Source organism: Mugil cephalus, chromosome 17, assembly GCF_022458985.1.
Source record: "Mugil cephalus isolate CIBA_MC_2020 chromosome 17, CIBA_Mcephalus_1.1, whole genome shotgun sequence".
Lineage (NCBI taxonomy): Eukaryota > Metazoa > Chordata > Actinopteri > Mugiliformes > Mugilidae > Mugil > Mugil cephalus.
Genome location: NC_061786.1, coordinates 16,185,971 through 16,201,537, shown reverse-complemented (window position 1 = coordinate 16,201,537; position 15,567 = coordinate 16,185,971). Strand labels below are relative to the sequence as shown.

At 40.6% G+C, this 15,567-nt stretch overlaps 1 protein-coding gene and 1 long non-coding RNA gene across 2 annotated transcripts; one reads left to right on the top strand and one right to left on the bottom strand.

Annotated features, from left to right (window-relative positions):
- The first annotated feature begins 209 nt into the window (after positions 1-209).
- Positions 210-1,892, top strand: LOC125023590. Its single transcript, XR_007114651.1, has 2 exons — positions 210-342; positions 1,483-1,892. It is a non-coding gene; the product is annotated as an uncharacterized LOC125023590 (long non-coding RNA).
- A 5,604-nt stretch (positions 1,893-7,496) lies between these two features.
- On the bottom strand, positions 7,497-15,495 carry LOC125023584 (beta-1,4-galactosyltransferase galt-1-like). Its single transcript, XM_047610940.1, has 5 exons — positions 15,035-15,495; positions 10,618-11,240; positions 9,656-9,986; positions 9,375-9,550; positions 7,497-8,928 (listed from the first exon to the last, which is right to left on the bottom strand). The coding sequence occupies exons 2-5, from the start codon at positions 11,220-11,222 to the stop codon at positions 8,697-8,699; spliced, it is 1,344 nt and encodes a 447-aa protein (XP_047466896.1). The 5' UTR covers positions 11,223-11,240; positions 15,035-15,495; the 3' UTR covers positions 7,497-8,696.
- Between the last annotated feature and the right edge of the window lie 72 nt (positions 15,496-15,567).

Here is a 15,567-nt window from a genome sequence, read left to right as displayed (position 1 = left end):
ACGCACATACACATATAAGACGCCAATATACAGTAGAAGTTAAAATAAATGTAAAGAGAAAGAATAATACATGTCTTGGGAAACAAAACAACGAGAAAACGGATTTGACTTATGTGCGTCATATGGATGATGCTGCAGGATATGATTCGTTCCAACTCGTTAGTCATTTTTCCAGTTAACTTTCAGCCACCGGCCAGCGACCAGTCAATGGTCGATGCGTCTTACGTGACCTATTTCTCAACACGGGCGCACGCTATTAGTTTTTACCTGTCTGTTATTTCTAACAATCATAAAGGTCCTCTGATAATACTAATACAGAATCGACATCTCTGTGACTTAGGGGTGAGTTTTTACTTTTCCGCGACTTTTGTTTGATTTGCGCCTTTTTTCTGACTCTCGTCACCTAAGAATTGTGAAATGTGTGATATAATTCCAAGTTTGGACAGATGTTAGTCGAGTTGTCGCTGAACTATTCATCCGTTTAGACGGAAGAAACCATTAAATCAACCATTATGTCTTCATCGGCATAGATGGGGCTGATTTAATTACCGCCAGGTTGTTGGTAATGTCTTCCCCGGGATATAACATTATATTTTATCATCCATTATAATTTGCTAAGTACTTGCAACTGTCTCTGACACCCAGTGGAGTGAGGTAAATAGAGACATAACAGCCGATCATGAATGTGAGTAAAACACAGCTGTTTATCCTGTGCGAATGCGCTACATGAAACACAGACGTCGAGGTAATAATCACAGGATGTCGTCAGGTAAAACTAATCCCGTGCGAATACGTCTTAAATTGGAATTGTTCGTGTTTCCTTCCACTTACGCTGAGATCTTTGCGCTTATTATGTGTAAAGTGTGCAGAGCGTGTGAACACCGTGAACGCTATATATTTAGATAAACGTTGCTTTAAAGGAGTTGTAGTCAACAGGTTGTCTTCCTTTCTTGACGAAAATCAGAAGTACAAAATAAACGAGACACAGAAAACATTCGGCGCCACTGTCGGCATATTCAAATGGACTGCATATTTTTAGGGACATGGACGAAACGAGGTCACGTTGTGCTTCTGGGCTGGAGGTTAAAAAAAACACATGCAAAGCAGAAGATTGCAGACAGTAGACATTGCGGACAACATTAGCAACAGTGATGCTGGTTAAATTATCAGCCTTGTCAGAATATGATATACAAGACAGGAAGGGCTTCACTTAGGTGGGTTCATGGGATTTATTTATTTATTTATTTATTTATGTCTGGTTCACATATGTTCTCTGTTATCCTGAGACTCTTAGACAAAACAATTTTCCTGTGGGGACCAATAAAGTGATCTTGAATCTTGAATCAACCTAATTAAAAAAAAAAAAAAAATCTAACTTAACATCTATTCTTAAAAATTCTTTACAGTTTCTTTACAGTCATCAAACATTTGCTGTCTCCCTCATCACTCACACTAATGGTCTCTCTTATGCTCTATCTCCAGATCTCTAAGAAGGTATTCAGGCCTCCAGCTGACTGTTTTAGGCTGAACGTCTGAGGAAACACAGCAAAGGTAAGAAACATTATGCCACACAAGACTCCCCACTATGCAGACAGACTGCACCATTAAAACACAACCTTCTCAACCAATGTGTCTCTCTTCTTGTATCGAAGACTTGTTAAACCCAGTTGTCAGCGTGATGTATGAAATGCAGTTTAACAAAAACGTCTGTGTGGTTTTAAACATATCCTGTTCCACCCTAAAACGTTGATTCAAAGATTATACGGGTTTATACGTGTTTGAAAGGTAATTGTGCTCATGCGGTATGGAAGAAACCGTGCAGGTCAACTTTTCCAAGTGACAGTAAGAATGCTAGGATCATGCAAAAAAAAAGCAGCCGATATTTCTCGTCTTTCAGCACCACCAGTGAAGCAGGTTTTCACATTTGTCTTAGCTGTGAAAGCGATACCGGAAATTCTGGAGCTGTATGGAACAGCTGTCGGCATGGTGCCGCAACAACAACCTGGCACGCAACACAACAGAAACAAAGGAAATGATCATTCACGTGAAAAAAAAAACGAATTATTGGACTATAACGGAAGAACTTAAGTGCACGTAAACACGTTACTCCGATTAAAATCGGAGTTCTCATAATTGATTGAGACAACCAGATAATGCGATTGGAATCGGAGTTTTCACCGGACAATGCGTGTGCGCATGCTCCACCACCGTTGCCCTGGCGTGTGATCCCGGAGCAAAAACGTCCATGAAAGCCGATCGAAGAAGAAGAGAAACAGATCTTACCTGCATCAGAAGTAGTGCGGACATTACGTACAAGATTAAAAAAATGTACTATTATCCGCCTGGTTATTGTTTGAAATGGCGGTCTACGCATGAGCGACTCTTGTTTATTATATCACGTAATCGGTCACCCGGAAATCGGTCCGTATTAACGTGGTATTATCCCGCTGAAAAGACACGTATCGCCACCTAGTGTGGAAGAAGAGAACAGTTATTCGATTTTCTTGCGCTGCATGTAAACTGGGACAAGGACTGTAGTGAGAAAGTCGAATTTTGAGCATAGCTCGATTAAGCTCTGCATGTAAACGCACTGATTTACTTCCGTAAGACCAGACAGCTCAGCCACTCACCACTCCTCATCATGAACGAGGAGGTGAAGAGGGTCTCGAGTTTCATAACATAACGTAACATAACACTCTCCCCCCACACAAAAATAACTGTGAACTGGACTTGCATTGTTGCAGCATCCCACCATCATTACACAACAAATTTGAATTTGAAAAAGGTCAAAACTAACTTCAAGGGTTTCAGTGTTGAGCATGTTGCTTTTAAAAATAATTAGTTATAGGTACTAGTTACTTCTCCCAAAAAGTAACTGCATTAGTAACTTAATTACTCAACTATAAAAGTAACTAGTTACCAGAGAAAGTAAGTTACTTGTTACTTTTTGTAAAGTTAAAAAAACAAAACAAAACAACAACAACAACACCAGTGGCATAGAAGTGGTTTTTGTTTTGAGAAAATAGTGTGTTGCAGCTTGTGTGTTGCTGTTCCATGTATTTTCTGCTGACTGGTGGTACGTTGAGATCTAAATAGGAAAATTTCTTGGTAAAACCAAACAAACTTGCTAGTTTAGTTTCTGTAAGAACCCAGATCTGGTGACTAACCGCCATTTACGGATGGATACTTATCTGTCGATCAGGGAAGTATGAGTGCCTAACCTAACCTAAATGCCTTTTGGATTACCATGACTGAGAACTGAGACTGAGAACCTTCATAGACAATGACTCAGTGTGCACATAATTTTCCTTCTCCAACTTTAAAAGTTGGAAAACATTTCCTTCCTCTCTACACAAAGTTCTAGTTTAGGCTTTGATCTGTCATCAGAGTTTTATCATAATGAACCATTGTGAAAATCGGCTTTTAAAATGCATTACTGCACAAGTTTTACAAGTCTGTTGAGAGTGCTGTGCTGTACGCTGTCATCTGTTGGGGTGGCAGCCTGACGGACAAGAACAGGAGGCGTCTGGACAAGCTAATTTGCATGGCTTGTTCGGTTCTGGGGAGGAGTCTGGACTCTTAGGGGACTGTCACTGAAAGGTGCTACATGGGGAAGATACAGAGCATCCTGGACTGTGACAGTCACCCTCTTCACCCCACTCTGGCTGGAAAGGAAAGCAGCCACAGCCAACAGCGCCTCTCACTGACCGGCAGGACAGAGTGTTTCAGGACGTCGTTTATCCCCACAGCCACCAGAATACACAACTCTATCTGTTAGCGGCCTAATGGTTAATGGCTTGGCTGATTGCACTGTCTGTAGCACACAAGATACTTTATATAACTGCACACTGAGGGACTGAGTCACTTTGAAATGTCTTTATAACTCATGTCTGTACAATCTTTGTTACCTTGGGACGCTTAGACAAAACCACCTCCCTGTGGAGATCAATAAAGTGATCAATAAAGTGATCTTGAATCTTAAACCCACAGCGTTTATTCCTATTTAAACTTCAATTTCCCATTAGTTTATAAGAACTGAAGAAGCTACTCGGATGAGTGGCGAAACGTCTTCAAGAAATTCTACAAGTCCAGCTGACCTTATTCAACGCTTTTTTGGATTAACATGACCTGGATGACTGAGAACCTTCACAGACATCTTGAATCTTGTTTTCGAGCGTACTCTCCGCCATCTTTATCCTACGTCACTCCTTACGTCATCGGCACTTCTGTCTTGGGCATAAGGATGGTCGGACATTTCCGGTCCGTACCCATCCACTTCCAGTCCAACCAGATAACAAAGAAAATGTTAGCAATGGAGTCGAAATCAACGTCAAATTCAGCCAAATTTACACGTTGCTTGTTGGAGCTGCCGAAATTCGCCGTCGGTGATGTGCGGAGGATTGTCAGGCAAACGGCATAACGCCCAGAGCAATTTACATTTTTTTTTTCTGATTAGTGAACGAGAATATATTTGTTCTTCTGATTAACGAATCACAACAATAACCGTTAGACTGCCGTTAGAACAACAACAAGGACAGTTTTGATTAGGTTTTCGACGTAGCTACCACACAGTGTATGGTAGCTATTGACGTTAGGGTAGCACTCTGTGGTAACCGGATGTTTACAACCATTCTGACACTTCACCGGAAATACGTCATCATCTCTTGTGCATAGAGCCCATTGAAGAAGAAGGAGTTTAAGGAGGAAAATCTGTCAGAGGATGAGGTAGAAAGGGAGATTTTCTCTCAACTAAACTAGTGGCCCACGCGTTTGCGCCTCTGACAAGAAGGATGTTTGAGAGACCCATTTCTGCGGAGGTTGAAGGAGATTCAGCGGCTCCGGACTGAGACGGCAACGAGGAGAGGCTTGTCAACACTTCATGGTGCACTATCCCCGGTTTCAGTTAGTTTTAGCCAATTTCATTGTGATAAATATAGCTAAATAAAGATGCTAACAGTAAAAGCTTTACTGAGAATTAACGTAGCCGTACAATAGAGTCCGACCAGACGTTAAAAGGACGGGAAGAAATTACCAACGACCTGACGGTATTTAAATCAGACCCACTTTTACAGATGGTTGATATAATTATTTCATCCGTCTAAAGTGAGTAGGCTACTTAAGCGACACTTCACTTTGTGAGTCTAACATCTGTACAAACTTTGCATTAAAGCACATCCTTTATAATTTCTTAAGTGACAAGAGGTTGAAAAAAGCGGTAAATCAAACAAGTCTCGAAAAAGTAAAAACATCAGAGATGTCAATTCGCACTGGATTATCATCAGAGGACTTCTGTGTTACGAGCTAGGTTATTTGCGGTGTAATTTTTACTTTGCATGGGCGATTCGCTCGGTATTAAGATCGAAAACGATCTCTGTTGTTATTACAAATTACCGGAGAGCCCCTGGTAAAACTAGTCCCGTGCAAATAGGGCTTCAAACTTTTGATCACAGTCTTTCACTGTGAAATCAGGATCAATGCAGAACATACCTCCTTTAATTCGCTTAGTAATCTGCTCCTTTTTCCATGCCATTTCAATGTAGCTGCTCAGTTGCGCCAACCACTCCAGTGACTTCACGTCCGGCGACACAACAGCAATGGCGGCGCCCTGTGTTTCAACCGTGAAACAAATGGCAAGGTTTTGAAAAATCCTTTCGCCACCAGTTTTAAAACTAAGTATGAGAGACGTTCTTTAAATTATCATAACTACGTTAAGTGATTCGTGTCCCCTTTAAATTGTTGATGTAGAGGTAGTTTAGTACAATGTTTTTTTTTGTTTTTTGTTTTTTTTACTAAATAATCAAAATCTCCACCATCCGTCACTGCGCTTGCTAAATTTGCTATGGAAATGTCAACACGAATTTGCTAATCTCATGTTTGGTTCATTCAGTGACTTCATGAAGGCAGTCCTATATTTTGAAGAGTGGCTGGCTTCACAGTCCTGGCTAATTCCAGGTGGGCAGTGTTATAACAGCGGCCTCACCTATTGGATCTTATTTCCGTCACCAATGGACGCTGCCTCGCTGCACGGCCTCTTTGCGACCAAAGTGTCCAACATCTTATTTCATCACACTTTCGCTACGTAACGTTTAGAGGAGTGTTGACAGTGACACAGAAAATAAAAATAAGTGTTTTTATTCAAGGACGGCTACAGAGACTATGCAAAGGAGGAAGCATCACATTTAATTGTCGGTAACGGTATGGTAACGATAGAAGTTAGATTACCCGTAGCCGAAAAAACTGAAGAAAAATGAAGTGTTACTACCATCACTGGATTTAACTAATGCTGTCAAGCGGTTCACGGGGTTGCTATAGATTATTTGATTAATCACAATTTAATATAATTAATTTTTAATCTGTATTAATCGCGTTTTATTTAGCATGAGCAAACAGCTCCAAGAAAGAATGGAATATACAGTATAGCCACTAAACGTGTTTAAACACTTCCAACACAACCGTTTCAACAAAACAACTTAATGATTTTCTCTTTTCTTTTTAAATACTCGCGACGCGAGGCGACGTCGATTATCGCGCGATGTTGGAATCCTCGCGAGATTACATGCAGCCGCTGCGGTAGACGCGCTGCTCGAAGACGCGCCTGGTGTGGCAGGGTGCGGTGGTGCGACAGAGGCGGTGGCTCGATCTGCCTCTATCATCTGTTCATGTTTGCTCCAATAGATTTTTTGTTTCTCCTTATTAAAACAAGATTCAATGGCAACAAAATAGTGGGATTATAATAGCTGCAAACAAAAAACAAAAACAAATTTGCACAATTTAAGTTTTTTTTTCTCATTCTGTGACAGTTGTTTTTTATGTTACTGATTTACTGATGTAGCTTCTGGGCAGGGCATCTGAAAGGAAACAAAAAAATCATTTGGCCACGGGATAAATTATTATTACAGTCAAATCAAAATGCAGCACCTAATGTTTCCTCATAATGCATAAAATTCAAGGCCTAATCAGATGTTTTGCCGTGTCAAATGTGCCCAGTGTCACGAGATGGTGTTAACGCCAGTGACTCTTTGAGGAACAGAGAAGGCAATCAAAAGTAAAGTCTTCCTCTTTTGTTACTCACTTGGTGTTTCACTGACTTGGTGAAAGCCGTCTTGGACAACGAGTCTAACCCACTCCATGACGTGTTGGCCAGGCACAAGAGTTCTTTCAGCACCAGACTGATTTCACCACGATGCACCACAGAGCGTCACAGGAAATCATCCCTGCCTGTGGCCATTAACCTGTACAACTCCTCACTCTCAGGGTGTAGAACCCATACTTATTTATAAACATAATTATACTGATAATGTGCAATAACTCATGTTAACTCATGTCCACTTCATCTCATTACTATTACATATTCCCTGTATACATATCCCCCCGTACCCCAGACCCTCATTCAAGCACACACACGGCATACTACACACATGCATACCCCCACACATGTACACTCAAAACAATGAGGTCTGTTAGGTACAAAAAAAAGGTAGCGTATTATTTATTTATTTATTTATTTTAGCGCTTTATTTTTATTTATTAGAAAAGACAAAAAAATGGATCTCAAGAAAAAAATAATAATTAAAAAAAAAAGAGCTCATTGTATAAGTGATATGAATAGACGTAAAAAGACCTCAGTAGACATTCACATTCTCTCCTCGCCGTATATGTGGTAACCCACGGTAGAAAAACTGTTTGGCTTCCTCTGTGCCTAAGTCCGCACACCTGCTCACCTGTGTCGTCTGTCAACCTTTGTGTGCCGTATTTCCAGACCTATATTTTCATATTTTTATACATTTTTATATTTTCAATATTTTAATTTTAATATTTTAAACCTCTCTTGTATATAATATCTTTTTTGCACTAACTTGTATATACTGTGTTTTGCACTGGAAAAGAGAAGCTCTCCAATGTCGTCATACAAGACAGACAGTAAAGGACAGTCTATTCTTACTATATGTTTCATGCATTTACTTAATGAATTTACCACACACACAAACAACTTACCACACACATACGCGCAACAACATAACACAGAACACTGGCTACAACAACCACGTCGATAAGTTATGCTAGATTCACAGATAAAAAATTTACTCACAGCCCATAGTCTTCACATTAGTATTTGCCTTATCCCAGTGGATTGCAATATATGTGCATATACATCAATCAGGCATAACATTATGACCCTCTAATATTGGACAAACTGCCCAAAATGCCGTCCCTTGTGCCTCCAAAACAGTTGTGACTCATCAGAGAATGGACATGGTCTTTCTGAGGGTGTCCTGTGGTGTTTGGAAAACAGAGTGGTGTTAGTGGGGTTAAGATAATCAGAGATGTCGTGTGATTTTAAGTTCCAGTACCTACCAATGGGGAGAGTTATTTGACAGATCTGTGGATGTAAAATTACTTAGAGAAGGTCACATACTGACACCACAATAACTATCAGAGAACTGTTCTCGCAGAATGAGTGGGCTGCGAAGTATTTGCGTATCAGGAAGAAGGGAAGAAGGTCACTATGTTCCAGTGTTCCAATGATAAGAGCCCTGGTTACATACTACTGTGTCTGTTGCAATAAATTTTGAATGTATAACTCCTTGGGTTACACAAATATTTGCATGCCTACCGTCACATCCGTTTCCATGTCATTTCTATTTGCACTCAGAAGAAAAAAACAAAACAAAGACTGATCTTTGTGCCCATCTACATCAATCCTTCCCCTTTGAATTCAGCAGCCCTGATCTTCTCAACACCTTGCTCACACTAGGGGACAGCTGGTCTTTAAAGTTCAACAGTCGGGTGTCCACATGGAGTTGCTCGATCAGCAGCTCTATCGGGGTCTTGATTGGAGAGTGAATGATCCGACAGATGTCCGGTGGTACCTTGAATCTTTGCCCAGACATCTTAAGCACGTCATGTACTGACGTCTGCTCCACTGCCCTGTGATGAACATAGACACATGGTCAGCCACATATTGTCTTACTGCTACGAGGGCTGCAACGTAAAGTAAAGTAAAGGCGTGAAGTAAAGCTTTCAACGACACGGGGCGCATGTGCAGCTGAAGAGTGGAGTTGTCTTTTCAGGCCTTTCAAGACATGTCCTTTAATCCACACCTTCAAAGAAAACCTGCAATGCCACTGCTAGGCCAGTAGGGTGCATAAGCGTAAGGGGGGTACACCTTGGACAGGTCAGTGGGTACAGCCGGTAACACAGAGAGATCACCAATGAACTTAACAGGCATGTCTTTGGATGGTGGGAAGAAGTATCCGGGGAGAGCCCACGCAGACACAGGGAGAACATACATCAGTGCTAACCACCACAACTCTTTGTCGCCCGTGCAGAAGGATGTATCTGATGAAGGTTTGCGTCTTTCACTGTGAACCTACCTCGGCTGTATTATCATCTTGTATGGGTGGAAAACGTTTCTATCAGGCTCCTCCTTGTAGACACGCTCCAGAATATTAAAACCCGGCACACCCCTCCACTTAGGCAAGGATCCCATGACACTTTCATTAAAAGGCTTTTTGGGGTAGATGTGATTCTCAATGAGGAACACCTGTGCCTGCAGAACAGGATGTTAAGTTGGAGTGGTGAGAATGGATGCCGGAAATGCAGTAGTTCTTTTTTGCATACTGTGCATCAATGAATACTAGACATGAAACATTACGTTCGGATTCTGCTGCTCTAGCGTGCTCATCAGAGACATCAGGTCGTTGTGCTGGTATGGCATTATAATCTCATCTATGTCGTTCAGCAGGACGTAGCGCGAACGCTCCATGGATCTGTAAATGCACTCGTTCAGGGTGGCTAACTGGCCATAGTAGTGCAAGTCCCCCCCATGCTCTGAGAAGAGCCAGCCACCAGATGGTTTTAGATGCTTGTCGATGGGCCAGGGAACCATTTCCACGAAGCCCTCCTTGCTGTAACTCTGCAACAGGCGGTCGAGCTCTGGGCCGCAGCTCGTGTTGTAGATGACCACTCTGTTCACACCCAGCAACCTGGAGAAAAGGGAGGTGAAGGTTTAAGTCACATTAGTTGTGCTCATTCTTTTGCAAGTGCATTATAGTAGATGCTTATAAGAAATTAAATCTCAATAAAGATTAGCAGTAAACATATCTGCCATCCCTCTACCTCAGATACAGTCTATGTGTTGTCATGTTTGACTTCAAGCACACATAAACAAGGAGAGCACATGTGGTAACACTACACACATATTGCCTCACATATTACACGCACCTGCACAGATAAGATCTCAACAAGAGACGATGCCAGTATCTTCAATCAAATAATCCATAAAATAGTTGCACTTTAAGATAAATAAAGATAGCGGCAGACCTTTACTGTAACTGCGTCAGTCATAATCACCATTATGTGATATACAACCTATTTATAAGTTCTGTCTTATGGCTGTCTGGCAAGGGTTCTTCTTGTTATGTCATGTTCGTTATGTTTACCTTGTAAACAACCTACCTGTACAGTAGCAGTAGTTAATTACTCCGTTATGGTTTTATTTTTACGTTTTATGTTATAGTTGAACATAAGTTAATTTTATATGACGCTGTGGTTCCTGATAACAGTCTCATAAATGCAGAAAAAACAGTGTAGCTGTGTTATTGTTGCTGTGCTGACCTGTACATCTCCAGAGTCTGTGCGAACTGAAGCACATTGTTGAAGTCCCCAAACAGGTTGGAGACGCAGACTGTGAAGTTGAACTGCGGCTTTTTCTCATTCTTTCCACTGGTCTTCTTGTTTCTTATGGGAAGCCAGGTATGTTTAGTTGTAGCATCCTTCTCTGGTTGAGTGACAAGAGTGACATATGAGGCGTCACAGTTTTGAGGAATCCGACACAGGACATCCGTCGTGGCGAAGGGAAAACCAAAGTTGTCTGAGTGCTGTAAAATTTTCGACGGAGTGGTTTCCTTACATAACCGGTCTGCAGAGCAGAAGAAGCAGTGAAGTGGTTGGATGGAGTCCCTCTTAAATATCCCAATGATGCGTACGTCAAAACCTTTCTGTCTCTGGTCCATGAAGGCTGACACCAGCAAGTGCTTCGTATTTTTGAGTGGAGTGATGGTGTCCTTAGTGACTGGGGGGGAAGTGGCTGGAGGCCGACGTGGTGGTGGGACAGACCAATTAGTCCTGGGTAACTTGTTAAGGAAGAAGATGATGATGAGCAAAGTAACAAAAAGGAGGATGAAAAGGATCTTCCCTTTGAATTCCTTTATCCTATCCATTCAGTTCAGAGTCCCAACCTGAGAATACGTTTAGAATAACAGAGAAGTTACGCATTAGCTAAAGCACAAAGATGGGTTATGTGCAGTGTCCTTAAAAGTCAGAAAGTCAGACATGTGTGTTCCAAAAAATGCATCTGTAGTTTTTAAATCAGCAGCACATTTAGAAATCTGATGGAAAGGACATTTTCTGCAGCAGATTAGAGGTTTCACAACCTGCAGCAAATAATTCAGGTCCTGTCCTATTCTGGACAGATTAGAATGAACAGGGACGTATTTCTTGGCATATGCTGAAATGGTAAAAACAAAATATTCTCTAGAACTGGTTCACACAGGTTTAGTCACTGGGAAACTGAATCGCCAATCTGCGCTGCATCTACCACTTTTTGAAACATGATGTATTTTAGATGCATCTCGTTTACATGGAATGAATTAAGATAAAAGGTTGTGGTGTGTGTTTAGGGGCCATCTATTATCATTTAACTAAAATACAATTTCATATAAATAGACTATATATACACACTACCGGTCAAACGTTTTAGAACACCCTAATCTTTCCAGTTATTTATTGCAATTTAAGACATGCAAGCCCAATGAATAGCTTCAAATGGTACAAAGCCAGAGGTTAAGAAAAAGGTTTGGTTACCCAAAACTGAAAAATAATGTACATTTCGGAATTATACAAAGAGGTCTTTTTTCAGGCCTTTAACAATTTAAAGCTGTTCTGCAGCAATGAAGGTTGAATCAGCCTTGAAAGCTTGTGCTACTAAGTTCTACAGGTGTTCCAACTTTTCTGGATTACTTACAACCCCCTCTGTCTGCATAAAAACATTGGTGGAACACACTGTGGTACCAGACTCTCATGAGCATGAGGTGAAAAGCATTGTACTGCAGAACGTAGTGTGTTGCTGGTAGGGTAAAAGCAGCTCAGACAGATAAGAAGGCCTATGGCCGTTAAGACGGGTAAAAACTAAAATCAATCAATACTGAAATGCAGAGGGAGCCAATGCACTGATTGTGAAACTGGTGTAATGTGAGTTCACTTTCTGGTCCTTGTTAGCACATGTGCAACAGCGTTCTGGAGTAGTTAAAGTTGTGAAATATTCTTTTTGGGAAGGAAACAGGAAATTACAATGATCTTTACAATTACAAATAAAAGCATACATTATCAGGTCTGGTGCTGAGCAGAGAGAGAAACTCTGGCTGTATTCTTAAGATGATAAAACACTTTTTTGTGGTGTGGTTTCTAACATATGGAATAAAATCACATTGTGATGGTTTAAAACCTTTTAGTTTTGGTAAAATTTTCTCTTGCCTTCCAGACCAATGATTACGCCACAAAGAGGGAAGTTCACAAGTTCCTCTTCTAACAGGTTTTTCTACTTTGAAGTGATGAGTTTCTTGTGACTCTGGCCAGATTTTTACAGTTCAATTATTCACTTTTGTTCTACGGACATTGAACTTTGGCATACTCAGTTTCATTGCAGCTTTTACGTCGTGTGCTCTTGTTACATTTCTGCGAATAGATAGTAGATAATGTTTATTATAAGACGCTTGGAGCAAACAACTTAAACTTTAGGCAAAGAATCTGTGGCAAATTAACGTTAGACATTAGACATGACCTACTCAATGTCTATAGTAAAATTTATCATAGTGAAAGCCAAGATGAGCTGCTCAACTCCAATTAGCACACACAGAGAAACCAAATACAGTTGTCTAGTGTTTTAGTGGTGTAAGTGCAGGACGATGCAGACACACAAGTGCAGTGAGTATAAATGCTTACACCAGCGTAGCCACATCGTCCACATTGCTCTGCATAGATCCCTCGTGGCACTATAAGGGAAGTGAGGTCCACTGGGCATTAATGTCTGCACTGTATTTCAAGGCAAACAGATTACATTTAAAACTGAAATGACCAGCCAGAGATGAGATGTTTCAGTCTAGGCTCTACATTACTATTCTGGAATATTAGTAAGAGACAATAAAATGCTGTATTTACTAAAAGTACGTAACTATTTACCATTGGGATGATAACTCAACAGGGTGTTCATGCCAAGCTTGCCTGCAGCATCCTGCAGTTTAAATAAAACTTAATCTACAGCAAATACTGTCTAACAGATGACCTTTATGCCAGCGCATTGTCATGGAACACTGGTTCGACTCCTTAGAGCATCCATTTGTACCTGTTGTCAATCATCTACAGATATTTAAGGGTGTGTTTCTTCTAACACACAGACAAGTCAGACTGGATTGTCCACAAGAAAAGAGGTTTGACCACATTTGTGTAAATGCATGAGGGTAGATGTTCCGTTATGACTGTAACGTGTACCAATAGGTAGAAAAGTGCAACATAAATTCAAGACCATTTACATACATGTGCCTTTCAGATTCTTCTGCTGCAGCTTGGTCTCAAATTCATGAAACATTCTTTAGACTTCCTCCTGTGCTTTCTCTGACTTTCTGTTCTGAACCACATGTGCAAATGTATGGTATGATAGTTATCATAGTCAGACTGACAACAGTACTGTACTTGGAATTTGCTCTCCTCATTTAAAATCGAATCTGTACACCAAGGGGTCCTGGCTGCAGATCTGCAACAGTGGGATGATTACATCACAAGCTCTGTCACTGAAGACGTGGCTGGAAAAAATCCCAGCTATGGCAGCTGTAAACTCCCGAGCCAGCATGCATTGACTGCTGCCTGACTGCTGACAGTTCAAACAGCCAGTGTTAACTACTGATAAGCTAGCCCACTGAAGGTAAAATTTACACACACGACCATCAACCTTCGAGACGACCAAACAAGTTAAACTTGTTACAACACCATTCAAAGTCCAGTCAGTCAAAAGAAATGTTTAAAAAGCCGTTTGCAACTCTCTAGTTTAACAAAATTTAACATTATGACAGCAGCAGCTCGTGAAACTGAAATTAGAAAAAGGAAAAAAAAAAAAGTGGCAGTTTTCTCTACATGAGTCCAACTTTTTTTTTCTTTTTCTATTTAAACAAGTCAATTATTTGTGTAAGAAAATTTTCCACGCCGTGGTACAGCCTCAAAAATAAAGCACAGGTGACTGGACTAGTTGGGTTATTTGAAACTTTGTAACAGTCACAGACATGCTTTGTGCTAACAAAATGTCCCCAGGCTGTCTTGCGTTCCGTTCACATGGTAGTGACGGTAAATGTATTCAACTCCAAATTCACAAAGCCCTGAAACCTGTTCACCCACACATCTGGTATGCTGGTGTGCTTAAGGTAACATTTTATATTTATATAAACCAATGCTCTTGGGCCAATGCAAGTAGATTTGGAAAGCACACTTTTTCTCAATGAGAAAATCCCCCAAAGTGCATTCAGTCAATCCTGTACCTGCCATGCTTTGCATGTGCAATGTGTTGTGCAGGAAATAGGGAAAACGGAATATTAAAAGTTGCTTTCAACTGACAGGGTATAAGTATTATATTTTAACAGTATTAAATGTATTTTAATTGGTTACAAATATAGAGTGCATTAGAATATAATTTAAGCCTAAGGGATTTATGACTGACTTAGAATGACTGATGAATGAATGGCACACGGTACAAAGTCATTATTGACGTTATCATTCGGATTCGATGTAATAAATAGAGAACATAATTAAATATATTTTATAAAAAAAATATATATATATATACGTCGCGATCGGGGTGATGTAGAAGGTCTCCAGTATCAGACTTGTTAGCTAATTTTCCTTTATTCCTTTTTTTGCTTAGTATTTTTTATTCCTTTAGTTTTATTATGAATATAGATAGTACGATACGAAATACAAATGAACTCACCCGATGCTGAAAAGTCAGTGCGTTCGCCCAGTTGTTCGACGACTGTTTCCGGGGTCTCTCCTTCTTTATCCTCCCGTTTGCCATCTCAACCCTCTGGCTTTGAATGATTGCTGTGGGTGAGCGTAACCAGCCAGCTGCAGAGGCAGCTTCTGAGAATTTACGCACATACACATATAAGACGCCAATATACAGTAGAAGTTAAAATAAATGTAAAGAGAAAGAATAATACATGTCTTGGGAAACAAAACAACGAGAAAACGGATTTGACTTATGTGCGTCATATGGATGATGCTGCAGGATATGATTCGTTCCAACTCGTTAGTCATTTTTCCAGTTAACTTTCAGCCACCGGCCAGCGACCAGTCAATGGTCGATGCGTCTTACGTGACCTATTTCTCAACACGGGCGCACGCAATTAGTTTTTACCTGTCTGTTATTTCTAACAATCATAAAGGTCCTCTGATAATACTAATACAGAATCGACATCTCTGTGACTTAGGGGTGAGTTTTTACTTTTCCGCGACTTTTGTTTG